This window comes from Hyposmocoma kahamanoa, unplaced genomic scaffold (assembly GCF_003589595.1).
Source record: "Hyposmocoma kahamanoa isolate Upper Pololo Valley unplaced genomic scaffold, ASM358959v1 78, whole genome shotgun sequence".
NCBI lineage: Eukaryota > Metazoa > Arthropoda > Insecta > Lepidoptera > Cosmopterigidae > Hyposmocoma > Hyposmocoma kahamanoa.
The window spans coordinates 7015240-7032806 of NW_020653945.1; the positions used below are offsets into that span (position 1 = coordinate 7015240).

A 17567-nucleotide genomic window follows, 5' to 3' on the forward strand; every position below is an offset into this window, starting at 1 on the left:
AGGATTACACTGGGACCCATGGTCTCAGATATAATGTAAAAAAATGAACTCGTGATGTTTCTGTCTCGGGGTCACAGGATCACCTTAGTACGCAGAAGCTCACACGGATGGCTTTCATGCTATTCCTAGAAAGAGAGATGCCTCGTTGCTAAGCCGTTACCGTGGCAACTCAAATGACGTTCTTCGCGGTGTGGCTGGTAGCGTTGACTGCCCGATCATGCTTCATTGCATGAGACTGCATTGGCCTTCAATTTGAGGACTGTCTTTATTTATTTTCCTTTCTGTTTTTAATACCCATGTAACTATCATAGCGTTTAAATTCTGACCGACTTATTAAATCCGTGTGTGCACGCTCATGTAATATTATTGAAAAACGAAACCTGTTACACCTGGTTTAGTCTGTCGAAGTGCATGTGAATGAATGTATTCAATATTTGTGTGCCTACTGTTTGGCCGGACACAGTGAAACTATACGTATTTTGTACATATACGTATAGTTTCGCCAGCTTCTATATAACCTGTGTTTCCACAAATAAATGAATTATTATTATTATTATTAATACTGGTAGATCCTGGTGGGACTCCATACATAATTGTGTAACCATTTTAAGATTATGGACTGTATTTGTCTGAAATAAATTAATTTTGATTTTATGATATTATGTTATTTCAATTATATTATACGAGTATTATTGTATTATTGAAGAAATATGTAAGGTTCGTATCTTGATCCTATCCTTCATTGTCTAGTCCTATAAATAGCACTGTCTCACCCTCGTCTTTGTTCTGACGTTATAAAGCTTGCAGATACTCGTAATTCAGACCGCGTACATTTTGAAGTAATTTTAAATGTATTAAATACACGTCTTCTTATGACGCAGGAGTAAAGTAGTACTGATATTTACTTTTAACGTTTTTAAGAAATGGTAATTTAGATTAAGTAATTGTTGAAAAAATGCATATTGTTGAAATATTTTACAAATCGTATGTATAATCGTGAAAAAGCCCTGGCAGCCTAAGTGTTTCAATTCAAATTCAAATAATTTATTTCGGAATATTAACATCCATATAAAAAATAATAATAAAATAAGCACACACATACGTTACATTAATCAAACATAGACAAAAATAATTTAATAAATTCAAATCAAATACGATTAAATTAAATTCCAATGAAATTGATAAAGAATAATAAAATAAAAATAACAAAAATTAAACTCAAATAAAATCATGTACCATGAACTTCAAAATTAGATTAGATTATTAAATTTGTACAATGGTTCCCTATCGCCTCTCAAGCAGAGGCCGTGTCTGGGTTCGAAAATTTAATTTAAATTTGTCATGAGCTTATCAGTAAAGGAAAACATCGTGATGAAACTCGCACTTCCCTTTCCTTTCTACATAAGTTTTAATTATAGTGACCCTCCCTACCGACCCTTAGGGTATACAAGAAGGGCGCTATAACCTCGCGCAGGTTATCAGGCAAATGAAACGTGGCGAACTATTGCGGGTTGACGGTATGACCTAAACCTTCGCCTGAGAGGAGACCCGTGGTCAGTAGTGGGACACAAAAATGGATTGATGTTGATTGATAATATATTATATAATAATAATAATAATAAAATTTATTTTAAGCCTTTTACAAGTAATGGTATAACTAAATAATAATAACTAAATAAGAGCTAGTTTACCATGTTTGGCTTGTTAGTAATTGAGTCAAGGTTATCTGTCCCCTGACTTTCAAGCTAGGCTAACCTGTGTTATGAAAGACGGTGGTTCAGTTATTTAACAAGTTTACAAGCATATTTATGGTGCAGTATAGAGAATATTACAGAAAGAAAAAGAAAACAAACAAAAGACTTAAGGTTAATGATTAAAGTTATACATAATGGATGTAATAAGGTGAATGTGAGAGAGTAAAAGTGCGTATGTACATGCGTTGGGAGTCACACACACACGTGTGCGAGAGTGCGCGCGTGCGCGCGTTTGTGTGTGTGTGTGTGTGTGTGTGTGTGTGTGTGTGTGCACGTGTGCGTATGTGTGTTTGTGTGTGTGCACGTGTGCGTATGTGTGTGTGTGTGTTTGTGTGTGTGCATGCGTGTTTGTGTGAGCGCTTGTGCGTTTCTTCGTGAGTGATAATGAGATTTACCTTTACATATATAGAATAAGTCTATATTTATGCTTCGCACTTTTAACGTGTTCGTGCGTTAAATAAAACAATTTATTTGAAATGAAACTTTATTCTGATCTACAATCGTGCTATTTTCAGGTCGCATGGTCGATCACAGCATAGTCACAGCTGACTGATTATATTAGCCGTTAAACAGTTATTTCTAACGGCCCCTATATACGGGACGATTTGTCTTCACGATACGTTGTTTCAGACTCATCGAACGGACGAATCGATAGTATATGTTTCTGTCGTTAACGATTAACTTGAACGCCAGGGGAATAGCAACGGATCGATGTGATTGTCGCGACGATCGATAGTAACGAGGTATCATCCATATAATGGGGGTCTTAAAATATTAATGCAAACCACCTTATTCTGAACTATACTTAGAAAAATAATTAGATTCTTGCTATTCTTACGACCCTACGAGGGTTCAGGAATAGTCCTCCACGCTGATCCAGTGCGGGTAGGGGATTTCACACGTTTTCCGAGGGTTGTGAATCTTCGACGTGCAAATTTCATCCCGACATTTTCTTTCACAGACAAGCCCATGGTAAATTTCAAATTAAATTTCGAACATATATTCCGAAAAACTCACGGCATATGCTTAAGAAGCTGTGGGTCAAACCTTTATGGCGCGTGTACACGCTAAGAAAAGGCGCTGGGTCTATGCAAAAATTCGTGTCGTTTCTACACACGAACTGTGTACACAGCCTCGGCGCCGGACAAGAAAAAATCTCGTCTACACCCAGCTCGACACACTCTGCCGTTATTGTATGGGGCACATTGTCAGTAAACGACCATTTATGTCCGTGAACTGGTGTTGCAAAGTACCACTGTTGCACGTTGCACCACTAATTTTATTGCGACTAATAAAATGCATGATTTACTTATAAGTTTAGTAGAGGAACGACCCGTATTATGGGACAAAACCTTAGAGATTTATAAAGACGTAGAAGTACGTTGTCTAAACGTACTTTTGTGGCATGGAGAGAAATATTTAATATTCTATACATATAATTTGCAATCACCATTTTTTTAAATTAGTAGTCAACATATTTCCTAACACAGTCGGTAGTAAAACGACAGCTACCTGGAAGTGCACTGACACGTTTACCCTACACACGTCTGCCTGAAAGCATTCGTATCGTGTACATACTCATCATTTTCTTGTCTGCAACAGATACGATATATTTTCGTGGCTAGATCCGACAAAATTCTTGTCGTGTATAAGGCCATTCTCGCCTTTTCTGTTGCAGACACGACGAATTTCTTAGCGTATACACGCGCCCTGAGGCTTCGTAATGTATGTATAAACCTCGCTAAGACACATAGCGTGAATGACATTTAAAATAATTTTACGTCCAAAAACAATTTTATAAATACGTTCTGTAGAAGTAACCAAGGAGGGCTCGTTAATATGTCAAAATTCCCTTCTGTTTAATATTTCCGCTTTGTAAATCCATTGGGTATAAAAGGCAATTTTCCCTTATTTCTCTGTCACAGCCTTTTTGAATTACAAAGCTTATTCTTTGTTTTTTCATATAGTTAAGAATTGTTTACCTCTACCGTAATAATGTGTATAGGTAGAGAAACGCCTGTATTATTAGTTTAAAAGTAAAAAAAAATTTAGAATACAATTTCTGAACGCGTTTTTGGATTTTTAATCAAATATTTTTGTTCCCTCGCGTCACAGGTAGTGGTAGAGGTAACTATATATATTTATTTTTAACCGACTCAAAAACGAGGAGGTGGTAATCTCCTGAATTGTACTGTATTTTTGTTTGTTAAGCATGTTACGCGGTTATTCCGACATTTATGAACCTATTTAGATGATTATTTTCTGTTGGAAAAGGGATTACCTCAGTTATCTTGTTCTTACAAACGACATGTCGAGAAACATTTCTTCAACTCCTAAGTATTTCTTCATTATCCTTTCATCATTTGTTAGACGACCTGAGTGGCGCACTGGTTAACACTGCGCACTAGATGAGGAGGATGCGGGTTCAATTCCCGATTATCTATTTGGGGACACAAACATTTCTAAATCTGGTTCCGCACACTTTCCGGTAACCGATTTCAATAAAACTTGGCAAATAGATGTAATTCAACGAACTTTAGAAATCGGTTTTTTAGTACTCTGCACTGAGATATTTCATACCAAAGTACATAAGTATTATACAGTATATATTATTATCTACGTTATGTATATGAATATTCAATACATAGTGTATTTATTTCAATACTTAAAATATATTCTTTGATTGTATTTTTCTTAATGTAGAGAATGTAATGACATTAACAAACAAAACAAAAAAGGATGGTCAATGTACGGACAACGGCACATCAGACTACACATTTTTTTTCGAAAATCGCCTCCAGTGCAACGGAACAAGATACGTCAATATATAGCTTGATGTGCTGGCGTGTGTACATATAACATATATACAACAGGCGTCCTGGATTCATAATACAAGTACTAAAGCAACTGGTTACGAATCCCCGGTTTCGTATACGCGGCCGAAGAGCTAAAATCGTCCTGTTAAAAAAATTTTCAAATACGTCATAATTCCCCGTTACCCAAGAAAGTAAAATAATGAGCGTAGATAACTCGTTTCCAAGTAACTTTTAAGTGGATACTCGAAAGGTTTTCACGTATAAATTAACTCACCTGATGAGATCACCAGGGAAATGTATACCTAATTACGTGGCCATTTTAGCACGACACCGCGACCTTTAATATATTCACAACTGAGCACCTATATTATTTAAAAATATTTATTACATCATTCAATTCATATGAATATACTTAAAATGAATTGAAATTTCTTTTTCAATATATCCTTTCAATTCCAGAGATATGAATAAAGTCAGTGGTGGGAGGGCGCACCGTCCTTGTTAGCAAAACGATTTATATTACGTCTGTGACGCCATTAAAGTTGTTACGTTACATTGATGTTCCTTTCGAAGTTTCGAACTGAATAGAATAGAATGATTTATTTCAGATTATGATCCATATTAATGTTCTATATGTAATACAGTAAGTTTTTCTTACGTGCTATGTTTAATACAATACATAAACTCAGTACAGAGTACTAAAAAACCGACCTCAAAAGTTCGTAGAATTACATCTATTTAGGAAATGAAACTATTTTTCCGGATTTAAATCGCGTATATTTGTTTTTTTCAAACAAACCGACGTTTCGGGCCCTTCGCGTATATTTGTTTGAAAAAACTAATATACGCGATTTAAATCCGGAAAAATAGTTACATCTATTCTACAAATCGGTTACCGGAATGGGACCGATACTAAGGTACAGTCAAGAGCACGTCAAGCTTGACACTTTGAACTTTGGGCCCTTCTTATCTTTTCTGTTTGTTCGATCTTTGTACCAATAATAATTATTATTATTATAACTTTTTTATATAAAGAACTGGTGCTGGTGAAATTACAGGCACATGGGCCTTGTCAACTTATGTCTCAGGGTGGTGGACACAGTGGCAGTGCCCATAAGATCTTTGCGATTAAAAAGCTGTGAATGGCACTGCAAATGTTATGGACAGGCGTGTCACTTACCACTAGGCGCACGACTTGTTCGTCCCGTCACTGGTATTAAAAAAGATGCGATTACTCCACCGATAAGAGACTACCTTTAAAATAAGAAGAAGATGTGAATAAGCTGAACAAATCACAGTCAATCTTAATCCAGTGCACTGGACACTGCAGTGTTTTGTTGTCGCTTCCTAGTACGTTAACACCGGGTGCGATCCCGAGAGGAACAATTTGAACATTTGTAAATTGACTCTGGTCTGAGTGTTGGTAATGACATGGTATAAAGTAGTAGTAAGAAAAGTAATGCAACTTCCTCCTGTACGGCGCGTCATTGCATATACTTCACTCGGAGGGTAGGGTTGTCAGATTATTATTTTAGTTCTACGTACAGGTTGTAAACGTTATTTGAAAAATTAAAGCGTTCATCACAATATTATCGTGTTATATTCAAATAATCTTTATTCGCATATATACTCGTAGTATAGCAGATTCGTATCTCGAATATGGGATATGATTATGAAATGGAAATGAAATGATTTTATGATCAGAATTGTTCAGAATTCTGAATTTTAGGCACTCTTGTACGTACAAACATCCATAAAGACAATAATAAACACATCTACTATTTGAAGTAATTTTTATAATACCGAAGGAATGCTTCAATTCCATTATGAATGGCGCGTGTGGCAACCGCAACGCGAGTGCACCACAAGATTGTACGAATGTGTGCGTCCGTACATTCTGCGTACGCGGCGAACGGGCGTGCACACATAGCCGCGATGCTACATTTGTACACACTACTTGTGTTATTTACTATGGTACTACATTACTTGTCTTGTTTACACTAGTTGTCTTATTTACTATGGTAGTGTCCCGGAGTGAATTATTCTTTTCTGCTGCACATAGTACAGACACTTTCCTTGAGACAGGCAATTCTTTTCTGCTACACATAGTACAGACACTTTCCTTGAGACAAGGTAATTCGCGTGGGTGTCTGTTATAATTTTCACGTACGTCTTTTTTTACTATATTACTTTACGTTTACTTTTTAATAATATTCAAAAGTACTTCATTCGCGACACTGTTAAAATACCGTATTATTTCACTACAGTCAATATTACGTAAGCTCGATAGGGTTGCTGTAATGTTTGCTTTACTTTTGGTTGCTTGTATGTGCTCCTGATGACGTCAACGATCGTTAGCAAGGATGGGCCTCACGAAATTGGGCCTTTAATGGCTTACAGTTACTCTAATTTTCGCCTAGCAAACAAATACACCTAACGCCTAAATTGCTCTATTATTTTCCGTTATTCACTCACTGATGTTTGAATAATTTTACTCGTTCCTTAACAATACTGTATAAAATAGAAAATAGCAATCAACATTTTTTGTTTTCTTTTTTGCGCAAGTGTTCATGGACCTGTGTATATTATTATGGATTACGTTTGCCTCAAATAAATGGTATTATAAATAAATTTGAAGTTTTCGGCCAAGGTAAAGGAGTTCATATTGTTTTTATAGTTATTCACGTATTTATCTTTTATTTTGAAGTGATTTTAAATAGTGACACTGTGTGTCTCGGCGAAATTCGTAAACCTCGTAATCTCGATTAATATCAACTTTTGAGTAGACATAAAAAACAGAATTACTAGAAATAACTATATTAAATCTATGACTCATACTTTTATTTTATAACTAAAAAAGGGTCTACAAATTATAATTTAACTTTAATTACCCGATATAGCGCTAGAAGAGAAAAATGGCTTTCGTCCAAAAACGGAGTTATGAGGTCTTCAAATTTAGCCGAATGTCTTATTATATTTTTGGTTATTCAATTAATAAACAACCAGTAACATATTACTCGTACAACAGGATATCGTATAAAATTAATGGCAATATATTTTTGTAGCGATCTGTCAAACTTTGTTCAAGTGCTGTATTACTACATCTGTACCTCAACCACATCGAGGACACGCTACTACGAGTTAAAGCGATGTTAGTCGCTAGCGCCCGCGTAATTTTATTCGTAGTAATTCTTCTTGTGGCCGCTAGGTGCGCTGCACGATGTGTCACACGAAACTGTCAAATATAACATAATATAACATTTACTGAAGTTATTCGTATCACGTCACCTCAACTAATGAAGGGGAAAGACTCGTCTGTGGTTGGCGTGCACTCTGAGTCGTCCAACTTTGACTGAGATTCGAGATTTTATGAAAAAGTTTGTTAACGACTTTCTGACCCCTTTTCTTCCGGTTTGATGTCATCTGTTCCATAATTTCGCCTTCGCCTTTATCGAAAAGCCGTACCTGTATGTCTCATTCAAGTTATGTCAGTTGTAACTAAGTAAGATATATGATCTTAGTACGTCATCAAAAGGTTTTTTTTTTATAATACCAAGTTGCAGTGTCGCTCAGAGCTTTTATCCCGAAAATATGAACGGCACTGCCACCGCACCCGCCACTGAAAGACATAAAGTTGACAATTCCCATGTGCCTGTTCTTTCACCACTACCTACCTTCCAACACTAACACTTCCCAGGACGAACTCTTTCACACCCTGTCACTGGCGCCCGAACAGGGATTGAAAGGGTTGTAATCCTAACAAACCGTGACCAGGTTCACGGCATTAAACTTCAGGTCCACAAATTTATTTCAAGTCGGTTAAGGAAAGAAAAGGTAACAAAGAAGTAAGGCTGTAACCACAAAAGGTATATATAGAAAACAGGTACATTATTATAAAACACTTCCTAACGTAATGATGATAAATATAAAGTATTAAATACACTTAACAAACAAACTATAAAAAGAACAAAAATACTTACTTACATAGACAATAATACTTAACTAGAGATTAAAATACTAATAATATAAACAAAATTTATATAGGTACGTAAGCGTGTGTGGTAAATATGAAATAATTTATTGGCTTTATCTCTACCTACCATCTTGATACAAATAAAATTTGTTATTGAAAGAAGTTCTGCCCTAATAATGACCACATACCATTTACTCCCGTCTATTAGGATTATTTTCCCCCCTAAGGGGTATTCAATATACTGATGTTGCCTGACAACAGAAGCTAGGATAAATAATTTTACACAGTTAGAACTCCACATTCTTCATATAAAGATGACGTAGGATAGAGTCGAGGTTTAAAATTACTAGTCTTTAAGACATTCTTTGCGCACGTTCAACCTCCAACATAAATGTTTTAGACAAACCACCCCAAGCAGATATGCAGTACATCAGAAGCGATTAACACAGTGAGAAATAAACCATTTTCATGAGATTGCCATCTGCCACGTGTCTCAGTTGTTTGAAAACAAAAGAGAGCTAACTCTCCGTGACAAAGCTTTAATATGTTCATAAAAGTTCAGGTTACAGTCAATAGTTACTCCAAGATATTTGATAAATTGTGTTTTGAGAATTTGTGGACAAGCAGTTTGCAGGGGACAGATGCGAAAAACATGAGTGAGCGATGATGTTTAGCTGATTACTAGAAGGTGATGTATAATTACGAATAGAGATAGTAATGTACTAGGAGTTGTCAGCCAACACACATGATCAAAACCATGTTGAGTAAACAGGTAAACCGATTCCCAAGTATCATGGAACCATGGAAGGTGAAAGTGGTATCATCGGCATATGAGATTATATTACAGTTTTCAATTTTTAGTTTACAAAGGTCGTTTATATAACATAGGAACAAAGTAGGCCCCAAGACACCACCCTGTGGCACGCCGAAATTAATTTAGATTACTAGTGATTATAAAATTAGTAAAGGAATCAATATTAGACGCGATTGAATTTTAACCAGCTCCGTACGCTGTCGCGATCGAACAGGGAGTGACGGTGGAACGAAATAAAATCAGAATGCGAGGTAAAAGAGCTATGGAACAATTGAAAATTTAAATTTAAATACGAGTGGTCAGGGACCGGAGAAAGGCGATAAAAAGGTGGGATGACGATGTAAGGAGGTCTCTACTGGTACTGAAATACATAATACATAGTGCTTGTATAAAAGAGATGATTTCCTTCTACAGGAAATACTGCACGAATTAAGTAGAGGCGCAGGGTCAACCCCCGAAGGTGCTCTTAATGCCATGCTGCAGTTCATCTTCCAACAAAGCACGGCCGATACTCGCTGGCTCAGACGTCGCATGGCTACCGAGCTCGCCGAGCTGCTCACGAAGACTTCTTCTGGAAAGATATTTGAATCACTTACGGTAAGTATCATATACAGGTAATAACATTTCTATAGTCCATAATATGTAATTTGTGGTAATTTTCAAGTTCAATTTGTCTACCTAATTTTGGTGGTAATTTTTATTATACGTATTATTTTACTATACGTATTTAAGTAGTCGAATATATTATCATGAATATTAAATAATATTTTCAGGTTACTACACTCTAATATTAAATTATACTTCGTGATATTATTCTAGAATATTTAAATAATAAAAATTGCCACCGAAATTAGCTAGAGAAAACTAATCTGAAAATCACTCAAGTATCCACATAGGTTTTAATGTGACTTGTTGCTTTAAATTTTAATTTACTTTGAGCAGGATTTAGTACAAGTGTACATCTCCTTTCAAAACTATGTAATTTTGGCCCTTGAATATTGGATCTCGTTTTCCTAAAATCTCCCAAATACTAGCATATTCGAAACCCTGCGAAAAACAGTTTTGATGTCCTATCGAAATATGAAATATATATAAGGACGAAGAAAAAAGTCAAAAGGTCACGATGTCTTATTCTTGTTATACCATTATAAAAAACTGACAAAAGTTCCTCCTTCCAGCTTTATTTCATATTTATAACACTTGGTATACTAGTTTTAAGTAGGGATCAATTTCTCTTGACAAACTTGTGCTCGATAATGGGCGCTCCACTGGGAAAATATCAGACACTCAATAATTTCGAAGAAGTTCTATTAATAAATGGAGTCGGTCTCTGTGGTGTTGGTTAAAGATGTTTTCCACGAAAGACTTTGCTGCGGGAAAGATTAATTAACTAATTAAAGACATGAATTCTTTATTTCGTGGTTATGTCGAAGTCAGATAAATATCATTAATTAGTATCCTCTTATTTATGGGAACTTTCGAGCCGGGCACTACACGAGGCGGGATTTCTTTTAGGATAGATTATTATTCTGCTTAGAGGGTTATTGTAAGCCGTGGTAGCCTAATGGTTTGACCTATTGCCTCTCAAGCAGTAGATCGTGAGTTCGAATCGAATACGAGCTTGCACCTCTGAATTTTCGGAATTTGTGTGCAAAATTTAATTTAAAATTTACCATGTACTTTTCGGTGAAGAAAACATCGTGACGAAACCTGCACACATCTGCGAAGCTATTTAATGAAGTGTGTGAAATTCCCAGTCCACATTGGACCGCGTGGGAACTACAGCGCAAACCCTCTCATTGTGAGAGGAGGCCTATGCCCAGCAGTAAGACTGTAGGGGAACGTGGGTTATTGGGAGCCCGCGGGTAATGAGAGCGGTGTTAAACTGGACTTTCCCAATGCTCGTATTTGTGCAAACGGCATTCCTATGGTTTCGCTAACGTTCGACAAGGTTCGAGTCCCGTGTGCGTCCCCGTAGAACCCCGCGTTTAGTCGTATGAGATGGTCGTGTGTTTTTTGCTCCGCGCTTATAAAATTTGCTAAATTTCATCATCCCAGATAAGCACTAAAATGCATAGATAGGTACTACATTGTATTTACACTAGCTTTGTCACCATATCTATCAAATTTTAGAAGTTATGCTTGAAATCACAATAAAAATAGAAATGTTTTTACAGTTTTATTCCGTTTTCAATTCGATGTTACGCGGATAATGAGAGCTGTTTGGCTGTCCTTGTCCCCTTACAATATTCACTGGATATTCCTTTAACACTTTCTTGTTTATTTTCATTACTTTTTAACATGAATATTTTATTACTTTAATTTATTTTTTTTCAGCCTGATTATAGTGGCTTCCATTTGACATAGGGGATTCTTATCGGCTCCCATTTCCCACTGTGGGGTAATGAGAGCGAATGACATGGTTTAATTTTTTATTTTTTAACCAAATATTTTAGTTTCATATTTTTTCTGTGCTTATCTAGTATATGTGAAGCGGTTACGATTGATGGGACCTGTAAAGGGCCCGAAACGTCGGTTTGTTTGAAAAAACAAATATCCGCGATTTAAATCCGGAAAAATAGTTTCATTTCCTATGTGTAACAATCGCGAAAACCTAAGAACTCGATATGACTTTTATTGTCAATTTTCCTTAGTAGGTTCCCATTCCTCCACGCTCCCCTACATAGGCTAACTATAAGTGAAAAAGTCTCTGACCTTTGTGTCTCATAATCATTAAATTTTCTTATTTGCATTTCGATACCTCCAATGAACAATACGCCATCTTAATTTTTGGATCTGTTCTGTTTTTATTTTTTGTTTTTTTTTTCACAAAATAAGTTTTTCTGTTTCTTTTTTGAATTGTGTTTTTTGTTTCTTTATTTTTTCCACAAAATTCGGGGAGCATAATATTAGTAAATAAATATGGCGGTTTACAAAAACAACAGAAAATAACCAAAAAATAAAATTGGCGTAGTGTCATTGGAGATATCGATTTACATATTACTGTACGCGGATGCCCTGTCCTGTGAGCCAGCTTGCCTAAAGCTCGCTCAGGGCCCTGCACACGCAGTATGATATCGTCTTCAGGACGCTACTGCAGCTGCCACGGTTATGAAATGCGTCTGCCATGTTTGCTGAAGCTCACGTCGACAGCTTCGTGGCACTCTTACAGAAAAATTCGGCGTTTTTATTAAACAAAACACGTGGCAGCAGCAACAGCCTCCTAAAGAATCTCGTGGCTAGGAGTGAGTGCCCCATGAAGCGGCATTTAATAATGAGAACACAATCCGTAGTAGAATTATAATAATAATAATAACGCACACACTCACAATAGCCTCGCACTAGGGAAACCCTGTGTCGCGGGTGCCATGGACACACACATAGACAACCACAAATTACACCCAAACTCACGAGAGAAATAAATGTAGGCCATACAAATATATCTCCCGGCCCGGGAATCGAACCTGGGACCTCTGCGTGTCAGGCATGGTAACCGTTTGGCCACAGAGGCAGTTAAACTAAGTACTAACCTAATTATAAGTTTATTGTTACTAACACTTCATGGATCATTGCTGTCCGTAGTAAAGATTTATTATTATTGTTTGATTTAATATGATATGCAAATTCTATTTTGTATATTCAGTTACGATCCCTGGAAGTGGGCAGTGAGTTTCCGAGTATAACAAACCTCCGTTTGCTAAGCGGTGAGCTGGAAGAAGATGGCGCACGGCTTCACTCTCTCGACGTCAAGTTCGACTTAGCATATGATGGGAATTTCCGGATTGACGTGGATGCTGTGATGTTGCTTGGGAAGATAGCTAATATTTCTATCACAGGTGCGTCGCATGTGCAATGTTCTTGGGTTTGTTTTAATTACAAAATTGAATCGATGATATAACTGAAATGATAATTTAGTTGGAGTATTTTATTTCTTGCTTTTCTTTTCTCCTTCTCGGGATGGTTATCTCACTGTTGAAATTCGTTGTCATCTGAATACTGTTCCATACTTTAAAAACAATTTAACTATACGGGTTGTAATTAATTTTATAGAATGTTAAGATGTTTCACCACCATGATAATTATTTATTTGGTTTTTTGTGAAATTACTCCATTACTTTGTTATAATTATTGATACAAAGAGCGAACACTTAGAAAAATAATTGCTGAGTGAAAAAGTATGTAAATATATATTCTCACAGACGGTGTTACGGCAAAAAGTCGTTAAAAACCCGAAACAAAGATCTGCAACAAGCGCATAGAAAAATTAGTAATCACCGCTCGTTCGTTCCGTGGCTTAGTTAGCATAGCGTCTGGCACGGTTTGTTAGAAGACGATGGTTCCAATCCAGCCACTATTCGATCTTTGTATAAATATTTATACAGAATGATCTGTAAAATACTAAGAACCTCTCAGGACTATATTGCTAACAATCAATTCATCAGATTCTACATTCGTACAAAAATATTTAAATAGAATGCTCTAAACGATGATAACTCTGTACGGGAACAAAAGAAAGCGCTAGCGTGAATACCTACCAGTCCATTGCAAAACACGGAGCGGGGGTGGGATATCGTCGAGGTGGTTGCTTGCACGTTTGAAATTACTACCAAATACATATATAAAAAGTGTCAGATAGTTCAACAAAACTTTAAAAGTTTATTTTTGGTAAATTTATTAGATTTTATAAAAAGTCATGGAACAAAAGTTGTTGTTTATAATAGTTATTAGTATTTTACAAATAACCTTGCGTATTATTTTTTTTTCAGTGGAAAGTCTAAGTGGTAATGTGCGAGTAATGTTTCGTCGTAACCCTTACACACACTGGGCGCTGGCCTTCGAGTCACCACCGAAACTTGAACTCCGCGTCCGTGGGCGGTTTCAGGGAAGGCAACTCAAGCCGAGACTGGCGTCCATCGTTGCTGCACATATCAGACGAGCTGTTGCACAAAGGCATACCCTGCCGAATTATAAAATACGGTAATTGTTCTTAAGTACTATATACGCATACATATAGACACAAGGTGTTCTTTTACGAGTTACGATAGACAAGAAAAATCTATAGATAGTACATCTTCTAGCTCTACTCAAAAGAAAGCTAAAATATTCTTACTTATTATCAGCGATCGGAATAGAACGAGTTACTTTAGCTAATCTAAAGAATAACGTGGACATTTTCTTCTACAAATCCCGAGACGTCTAGGAACTGATTATATTTGAATATGCATATTATTCATAAAAATTTGTTTAATTTATTATGGTTTCCTTTTTAGCATTTGCTACAAATGATAATATTTCAAAATAATATTTTATGTACTTGTGTTTCTATGGGTACTTACGTATTTAAATACTTTAGCCGTTTAAAAAATAAACAAGTTACCACCTATATTTTCGTCTTTAGAAAATAAACAGTAAAAAAATAAATTTTATACGCATTGATGACGAAATGGGTATGTCATACTTTATGAACGTTTTCTTAGTATGGACATTTCGTAGATTAACTAGTATTTTTTTAATGGTAATAAGTGATGGGACGAACAAATCGTGCGCCTGATGGTAAACGACACGTCAGTCCATAACAGTTGTAGTACCACTCAGAGCTTTAAATCGCAAAGATCTGAGGGGCACTGCCACTGCGCCCGTCACCCTGAGACATAAGTTGAAAAGTCCCATGTGTCTGTAATTTCACCAGCACCCTTACCCTTAAAAACCGGAACGCAGTAATGCTCACATTACTGTTTGGCGGCAGAAATATGTGAGGTGGCAGTACTTCCCTGGATGAACTCTTTCACAAGGAGCTCTACTGCTCCTAGATATGTACTATACTATCAGGTAGACTAACTCCTTTAATTCCGATCTTTGCTTATTATCTATTCTATATTTCATTGACAAGTCAATGCTATATTTCATTACAGGTATAAACCATTCTTCCCAAAATCAGAACCGGGTAGTACTGATGTAGAGGACGGTCCTGTACCACACGGCAGATTAACTGTGCGGCTGGTTGAAATAACCAGGTTACAATGGAACGGAGGGCCGGGAACTGTACGCGCTGCCTTAGCCGTGGATTCTCATGGATGGGTAAACACCCCAATCTCATTAATTGGATTATTCCATGACGCATGTTACACTCGTCACGTTGATTACGGCTGAATTTCTTAATTCAGTAACACGTTGTCGGTAATATATAGGACGTTCCAATACCCATAGCATTCCCTCGTTTATAGGACACGGAGGGAAATACTTTAAATAATTTAAATAAAATAAAATATTGTAGATGGAATAATTTCCTTCACAGAAAGATAATTTTATTTTAAAAAGTATGTAATATTGTATTGAAAGACTTGAAATTTGCTTGTCTAATCTGAGAATCGAACCGACCAAATGCGAAAACAAATCGCACCCTTAGTAATATAAGGGCACAATCCAAAAAAAGTAGATTTTTGGGAAATTTGGGAATTGATAGGGACTTAAATAATAAATGGGATCAAACTTATATAGCTCCATATTTCTGTTATATTTTTTGTACTATATGGGTCTAACTTGAAAGTGTTTTTTTTAACTTGCTTGAAACTTATGGAATTTATTTATATTATTTTTTTTTATTGCTATTTATAATACATTTATCAAAGAACAAATCTGCCAAATTTCATATTTATAACTTAAATAATAAGCATGTTATTTGAAAAAATAGGTGTAATGTAGGAATCTAGAATCTATACGCGATTTCCCAAAAATCTACTTTTTTTGGATTGTGCCCTTATATTACTAAGGGTGCGAAATGGACAATTCTAAAGAGCAATAACCTTTTACTTAACGTTCTATCTTAAATTAAAGTAGATTAATTCCCATCCAATTATACAATTTATTCAAAAACAAAACAAACTTGAAACTGCCAATGTATACGGTATTTGCTTAAGAATCGAAATTACCTCAGCTTGAACATAAATTTTTCCCGTACTGCAAAAATCCTATTGACTACGGCGGTTTTCTTGTAACATTAGGTAAGTGGAGGTAAGATTGTGTTTTTTTTCTATCATGAATAGTTTTTGGAACCGTGTTTTCACACCGTATAGTAATCAGTGTATATCATCAATTTTACTATATTTATTTTCCAAAGTGATTAATTCAACAGTTTCACTGATATGCGGAATCAACCAAAGCCATTTTTAGGTTGTATCGATTTGTAGGATCGTATTTATTTATTTATTTATTATATGGACAACAAAACAGATAACAATCAAATTACATTGATACAAATTAAATATGATATAACAAAGTTCAGTACTAGATTGTAACCCTACTTATGTTGACACATCAATCTATAGTAACAAGAAAGAACTACTGTTAAATTTGTTGTTAATTCACTTATTTACTTAATACTAAAGCGACAAGGGAATGGGTGAAAATCTATACAAGTACAAGCTGCTTTACTACTCGTCTAAACACTCTGGATCCGGGATCAAAAATGTCCAAATCCAAATATTTCGTTGTAAAGCCGACACATTCTTACAAGGGGGTTGTAAAACGAATTATTATTTCTGTATGCCCGCAAGTAAAACGTCTTGTTGGGTATTCGGGGGTTGCGCCTTGTAGAGAGAGCTATTTTATTTAAGAGGTAAGGAGAATCAATCTCACCGTGAAGAACCTTGTGCAAGTAAGTGAGATCCTGTTTCTTACGGCGGACACTTAAGGAGGTCACTTTAAATTCGTCAAGTCTCTCACTATAGCCAACGAGGCTGCGGCCATAACCACATTTGTAACTAAGCATCCGAAGTGATTTTCTCTGAACGCTTTCTACACTATTCGAGTGGACTGAGTAGCAGGGAGACCAAATGACACAAGCATACTCTAAAATACTACGGACAAGGCTGTAATAGACGGTCAGATAACTTTGAGCCCGTTTGAAATCCTTGGTGCATCTTGTTATGAAGCCCAGCAATTGAAGTGCTTTCCTCTTAATTATGCATAATGTTCACGAAACGTTAATTTACTGTCAAATAACACACCGAGGTCCTTAGCTACAGTTTTTCTATCTAATAATTGTTCATTAAGTCGATAGTCATACACACGCTTAGAACGCTTATTAGTAAAACTTATAACAAAACATTTTTTAGCATTGAGGTGCATACTGTTTTGTTGGCACCATTCATAAACTGTGTCAATATTACCCTGTAGTTCACAGCAGTCAGACGACTCACTTATTATGCGGT

General features: G+C 36.0%; 1 protein-coding gene across 2 annotated transcripts in view; it reads left to right on the forward strand.

Moving 5' to 3' along the window:
• LOC113232777 (PDZ domain-containing protein 8-like) overlaps positions 1 to 17567 on the forward strand; it is a 92002-nt gene that overhangs the window by 43110 nt on the left and 31325 nt on the right. For both annotated transcript variants that reach the window (XM_026467562.1, XM_026467563.1), the window contains exons 11-14: positions 9772 to 9954; positions 13001 to 13193; positions 14124 to 14334; positions 15270 to 15435. In XM_026467562.1, the coding sequence (XP_026323347.1) occupies positions 9772 to 9954; positions 13001 to 13193; positions 14124 to 14334; positions 15270 to 15435 (753 nt within the window). The remainder of the gene's footprint in view (positions 1 to 9771; positions 9955 to 13000; positions 13194 to 14123; positions 14335 to 15269; positions 15436 to 17567) is intronic.